Below are 6434 nucleotides of genomic sequence, written 5' to 3'. Positions count from 1 at the left end.
TCACCAGTTGTTCTTAAAAATTTCTTAGTAAAACCCATTTAAAGTTTTCACAAAGATTCTTGCATTCACCAATGTTTTCTTAACTGGGATTTGTTCTTAGATAAGAACGGAATCACACTTGGGGGCAACGTATGCACATTTGAGTGCTGACATGTTTGTGTGAAATAACTGGTTAGTTAGTTTTCTTCAGGTATACAGCTACACAATACTATAAGATTTAAATTACAAGTTTTGTCATAAGATTTAAATTACAAGTTTTGTCATTATTAATGTTTCTTTAATGTTTTCCCACTATTTTACTAAGCATTATGGTCTTTTAAAACAAATAAACACTACACTAAAAACTACAGAAAGCAATTAGGCCTAATTGCTTGTTTATAAGTCAAGGTTTTAAAATTAAACTTTTACAGTGTAATTATTTGTAGCTTAGAATTAGGAAACGTATTAATTAAAACCAAACACGTTTAAGTGCATATCTATATCTCTGATTTCTGTTCATTTTGGCCAGTGTTGAGGCTGACTATGATGGCGTTTGGTTGTCCAGCACCGCATGTGAGATCAGACCCAGGGCAGTTAAAGGGACCTGGATGACGCATGGAGCTGCGTGCAACTGATGGCACACCTGAGAGAGCCATGATGGCCCCAATGCGCTGGTCTAGTTCAGATAGCTCTGGGCCATCCTGTCCTCCTCCACTGGTCTTTCTTCTGTGTTTGTTCGCAGATCAAACCATCTTTTCACTTCATTAGTTGTGAGCCCTTCTCCTTATACAGCGTTCGAGTAACAGCATTCCATGTGTGTTTGTTTTAATTTATAAACACTACTGACACTACTGAATGTGACAACTCATTTGTTGTTTTCCACTTCATATCTACTCAGTCTTTTTGGTTTGGAGTTTGTTGCTCAACCGTATTTCCATTTTTGTTTTAGCATTTCTAGCTTTATCAGCTCCTATCTTCTGTTTCTGTGGTGGTTCTGCATGGGACTCCTGTGTGCACAAGGACCTGCAGACTCATGCCCTTTTATGGGCACGAGCCCGGCGTTACCCTATGCAAATTAGGAATGACTGGCATGCACTTCATCAATATAATAAAAAGGGGAACAAACAGCTAAAGAACACATTCATAAATCAGAGGCAGACTTTTCTCAGGACCTTTCTTAAGAACAACGTACAAACAAACTTAAGAAAACAAGTATGCTGATGAATGAGGCCCTTTGTTACCAGTGTCTTTTCCAGGAAATGAGAGCTCTGCAATATCTGTGAAAATCTGTGTGGGGACTGGATCAGACCTAAAGAAAATAGGACACTCACTACTCTTGTTTCTTTAGCGGTGAACTCATTCCCAAATTCTTTGCTGGAACCAGTGAGCACTGTACTGTTCACAGATCAACAGTCTGGTTTAAGTGACCAATATTTTAAGGATTATTGCTAACATTTTGAGTAAAAACATTTTGGTTTACCTTATAATAAATACAGTAGTTGGCTTGTTTCTGACTTGCGTCCTGAATTAGAGAGGACCTTTATTTATTGTAGAAAACCTCTTCAGAACTTTTCAATGTAAACAAAAGATGCTCATTTTAAGAGCTTGTCTTTATAAAGCATGGATGGAAGTTTATTTATATATCAAATGATCAAACAGTTGCATTTATTCCACTCCAAGTTGTTATATTAAGTTGATTATGCAAGCATACAAATGACACACATGGCCAGTTATTTCAGCAGCAGTAAAGTATGTTCACACTGTAAAGTCATGAGACACTGGTACATAATAGTACATAAACTGTACAATTACATAGATAGAATACAACAGCATCTAAAAGTGTGCTCTTTGCAAACTAAGCTGACATGATAAAGTTACTTTATTCTTCACACAATTTATTTCCCCTTGATCACCATGGCCCATGCCTATAAATCATAACCACAAGTATATGAGTAGAATCCTGAATATCAAAGATAATAACAACCAACAGAATATGTCTTCACACCAGTATAATCTGTGCATCCACCACGTGAACTATTTACAGTCCTCTTTTTAAATGTGTGTTTACAGCACAAAATACACACAATATCATTAAGTTAATATTCATTCGTCGACTACATGATGAAATAAATTCTCATAAAAACACAAACTCAGGAAAGAAAAGTCAAACTTAAACCAGAATCAGTGTATGTGTTCTTATTGAGGAGTGTGAGAACCATTTTAACCACTGGGTAGCACTGCGACTCAACGGTGCATTTCACTGACATCTCTAGCTTATCTTAGCATTTCGTTGTCCCGTGGTCATACATCACAGAATGATCAGACTTGGATTAAACATTATGAAACAAGTGACTGGGCATTGTTACAATGGCGATGCGCCTTTTTGGTTTTCAGTTTGCCTAGATATTGGAATACATGTTCAAACAAATCATAGGTATTCTCAAGGGACGTTTACTGCATTTCTGCAAAATGTCTCCCAGCAGGGTGGCCTCTGTCTGCCTCAGAGCAAACGCCAACATGTCCAAAAAATTACTGTAGAAAGATACATTATCAGATAAGGGTGTCAGCAGAATTTCTTTATACAGGCTTTCCTGTCTCCAACCTGTGATTCGCTGTATTGGGTTTAAAGTGAGTTCAGAATATGGATGTGATGCTTATTCAGTTCAGTAAAAAAAAAAAAAAAAAAACAGTCTTGTGTTCCAGAGATGCATAGCCCGAAGAAGTCTTTTCCTGAGAGGGGCAAAGCCCTCCAAACCTCTGAGACAAACCAGTGACAAACAAATCTTCAAATTCCAAATCCTACATCTAATATTAAAAATATTACTTACGCGATTAATTGCTTATCTTACAAAGTTGCAGCAGAATTTCATTTAAAAAAGCCACATCTCTCTAGTCCTCCACTGTTTTTTAAATTCTAACTTCTAAAATATTAAAAAACATAACCTAACTTCTCAAAACAAAAGAAAAAATAAACCTTCTGGCCTGCAACTTAAGGTCAACTTAGGAAATCTAAGTTTCAACCCTGTGAGTATACAGAATTGACATTTGAGGATATTGTTCTCTTTAAGGACTTATTGGTTGACTTCTTAAAGAGTTTCTTAACTTTTTCCTGGAATTGTTTTCCTACAATGACATAGAGGATGGGGTTAAGAACACTGTTGAAGAAGGCAACATACATAAAAATCTGCTGGCAATATTGTAGGGCAGTTTTAAGGCTGCACCCTTCCAAGACTTTAAGCCTTACAAGCAGTTCTATTATCTTCAAAATGTGGAATGGTATCCAGCAGATCAGGAATGCAAAGAGGACCGCCAGGACCAGAGTGGTGGCCTTCTGCTCTGTATTCTCAGTGTTTATCACTTGCTTTACCCGGTTATTCAGAGCTTGAATAATCTTCAAAGTGCAGTATGAAATAATGGAAATAGGGATGATGAAGCTGAATATGATCATCATCGTGTCAAACAGCAGTACATGGGTCACAGAATACTTAAGATAGCACAATGTGGTACTTGTTTCAGAGGAATATTTTATCTCCCTGAAGATGAACAGGGGGACATTGAGGAGTAGGCCCACAGCCCACACCACCACACAACTCAGTTTGGCATACTTTGGCCTACGCAGTCTTTCAAGAGTCAGTGGGTGCACCAGTGCCATGTAACGATCTAAACTGACCAGAACGAGGAAGTAGATGCTGCAGTATGCATTCATGGTGATGGAAAGGGGGACCAATTTGCACAAGAAACTACCAAAGGGCCAGTCGAATTTGTTGCCTACATACACAGCCCAGAAAGGCAAACAGGACACCAGGAGAAGGTCGGCAGCGGCCAGGTTGCTCAAGTAGATCTCAGGCACAGTGCAAGCCCTCTTGTGGAGACAGAAAACCATCAGGACAAACACATTAAACACGATTCCTAGCACGGCGATGAGCAGGATATAAACCTGCATCACAGGGTAGACCCAGTCCTCGGTTTTACCAGAACACGAGGTGCCATTTGTGTTGTTTTGGTCTGCATGTATAGGGCTGAAGTTAGCAGGAACGCTGTGGAGAGATAGCAGAAGGCAAACAAGACAAACATTAACTAAATTTGAATTTTCTCTAACATTTCTTTAAAATCAAAAAATGGAATACTGTGAAACACTACATTCTGAGTAACAGCAAATAATGTGAAATACTGAGTACATGGAACACTAGGAAAATGTTTTTCCATTTTAATGCAGCCATGACCCAAAATATTGGCACTCCTGCATTTCTGTCAGATAATGCACCACTTTTCCCAGAAAATTGTTGCAGTCACAAATTCTTTGGCATTCTCATGATTATTTCTTTTGTTTGCATTGGAACAACATAAAAAAAAAGCAGAGAAAAAAAGCCAAATCTGATACATTCCACACAAAACTCCAACAATGGGCTGGATAGAATTACTGACACCCTCAACTTAATATTTTTGCTCTTTGGCAACAGTTTAATAAGAGAATGATATTCATGAATGACTTATCTAAGATTGTCACCTACTGTATATGATATATAAAATAACATGTTTAAATAACTAAATCATATTTGATATGAAATCCTCAGTTATAATTTGGAATCCAATGGCAGTTATTATTATTATTTTACAATTATACCACTATGAATTCATCAAAATACATGTGCACTGCTGTAACTAATAAGATGTTTAGCTCATCCCTATAACTGCAGACTTAACAATGAGCATCATCATTAACTCAGAGCTTATGATAATTTAAATGCCTTAGTCGTTGCACTAATTAATGTATCATTCTTGCATTAAAGCATGCACGGGACACTGCTGGTTTTTGTATAATCCTGAAAATTCATGAAGTTGTGATCATTCATGTACCTTTGCTATAAAGTTACCTGGTGGCAAAGCTGCAGTCTAGATGTTAACATGATGAAACAAAAATACTGTTTTTAATACCAGCTCAACATTATGAATTAAAAAGAAAAGGTTTTAAAAAAACATGGTATTAAAAATGTTAGAACTATTCTAACTACTGAGAAAAGTATAAAGCTTATGCATACCTTGTAGTCAGAAGAGTCATTATTTCCAGAGATGTTTAGATGTTAAATATCCAGATACAGGCTTCACTCTTCACTCCAGTGCTTTCTGCTACTGTTTTCTCGATCTTTTCAAGGCTAAAGTGATGTCATGCAAATTCTTTGGAAATAGGAGGGTGTGTGTTCTATTTCCCCTCCTTCCCTCTTTACTCTCTGCCACTTCAGTGTTTCCCCCTTCTGGTTGTTGACACAGAATGTCTTCTCTATCCAGCTGTTGATATTGTTTTTATAATAAACTGGACATTTATCTGCCATTTGTTTTAATCCTTATCCTACCCAGGAAATATCTGCAGGGATTCATGGGAATAGGGTTAGTAAATGTAAATTAGCTGTTCGTATGAACTGGGCCTGGGGATTAAAACCCTTCTTTCTAGGGTAAGATCAACATCCCTCACTTGCTGTGACATGTTGTAGAGTTCTTAGTAATTTACAACATGAGAATTTTGTGTTGTTATGTTTCATTTTTATTATCTTTTATTATCAAGGTCACTTGACTAAAGTTATTTTAAAATAAACAAAACAAAATTTTAGGTTTTTCATGACACTAATTGCTAGACAACAATGCTCAAGTCTTTGTACTATATGTAGTATCTCTCTCTCCTCTCTCTCTCTCTCTCTCTCTCTCTCTCTCTCTCTCTCTCTCTCTCTCTCTCTCTCTCTCTCCACAGTCACCAGAAAAAGTAATAGCACTGTTTGTAATAATAGAATCAGAATCAGCTTTATTGGCCAGGTGTGATGGACACACGTGGAATTTGACTCTGGTACATCGGCTCTCAATGTGCAAACAGTGAACCAGCATAAGGCTGTGTAATATAACACAATAGCAGTATTAACATCAACAAACAGTGCAAACAATGCAGAAAAAGCAGTATAAATAAACAGTAAACAATGCAGACAAGACAATTTCCTGGTTTTCTGCATAATTTGGTCATGAAATGTGATTTAATCTTCACCCAATTCACAAATATCAACAAACACAATATTTCTAAGCTGATATAACACAAATGGTCATGATCTCTCATGTCTTTATTGAACACACACATTAAACACACAATGTGATGGTGGGAAAAGTAATTTAATAACTGGTTGAATAACCTCAAGCAAGCACTTTCTGCACAATGTTCAGGAGGAATTTTAGACCATTTTTTCTCACAGAACTGCTTCAGCTCAGCTATATTCTTAGGAAGTCTGGTGTGAACGGCTCTCTTGAGGTCATAGTTTACAAATATTGTGTTTGTTGACATTTGTCACTTTGGAGAAGATCAGATCACATTTCATTACCAATTTATGTAGAAAACCATATCTCTCTCTCTCTTTATATATATATAGTTACAGTGTATATACACACACACACACACACATATATATATATATATATAT

The 6434-nt window shown here is 36.8% G+C and overlaps 1 protein-coding gene across 1 annotated transcript; it reads right to left on the bottom strand.

Moving 5' to 3' along the window:
• Nucleotides 1-1594: 1594 nt before the first annotated feature.
• Nucleotides 1595-5111, bottom strand: LOC109968036 (B2 bradykinin receptor-like). Its single transcript, XM_020614023.1, has 2 exons — nt 5019-5111; nt 1595-4016 (listed from the first exon to the last, which is right to left on the bottom strand). The coding sequence occupies exons 1-2, from the start codon at nt 5036-5038 to the stop codon at nt 2996-2998; spliced, it is 1041 nt and encodes a 346-aa protein (XP_020469679.1). The 5' UTR covers nt 5039-5111; the 3' UTR covers nt 1595-2995.
• Between the last annotated feature and the right edge of the window lie 1323 nt (nt 5112-6434).

The sequence above is a fragment of the Monopterus albus genome, unplaced genomic scaffold (genome assembly GCF_001952655.1).
Source record: "Monopterus albus unplaced genomic scaffold, M_albus_1.0 scaffold141.1, whole genome shotgun sequence".
In the NCBI taxonomy this organism is placed as follows: Eukaryota; Metazoa; Chordata; class Actinopteri; order Synbranchiformes; family Synbranchidae; genus Monopterus; species Monopterus albus.
The sequence above is the reverse complement of the archived record's forward strand: the minus strand, read 5'-3'. Positions and strand labels throughout refer to the sequence as shown.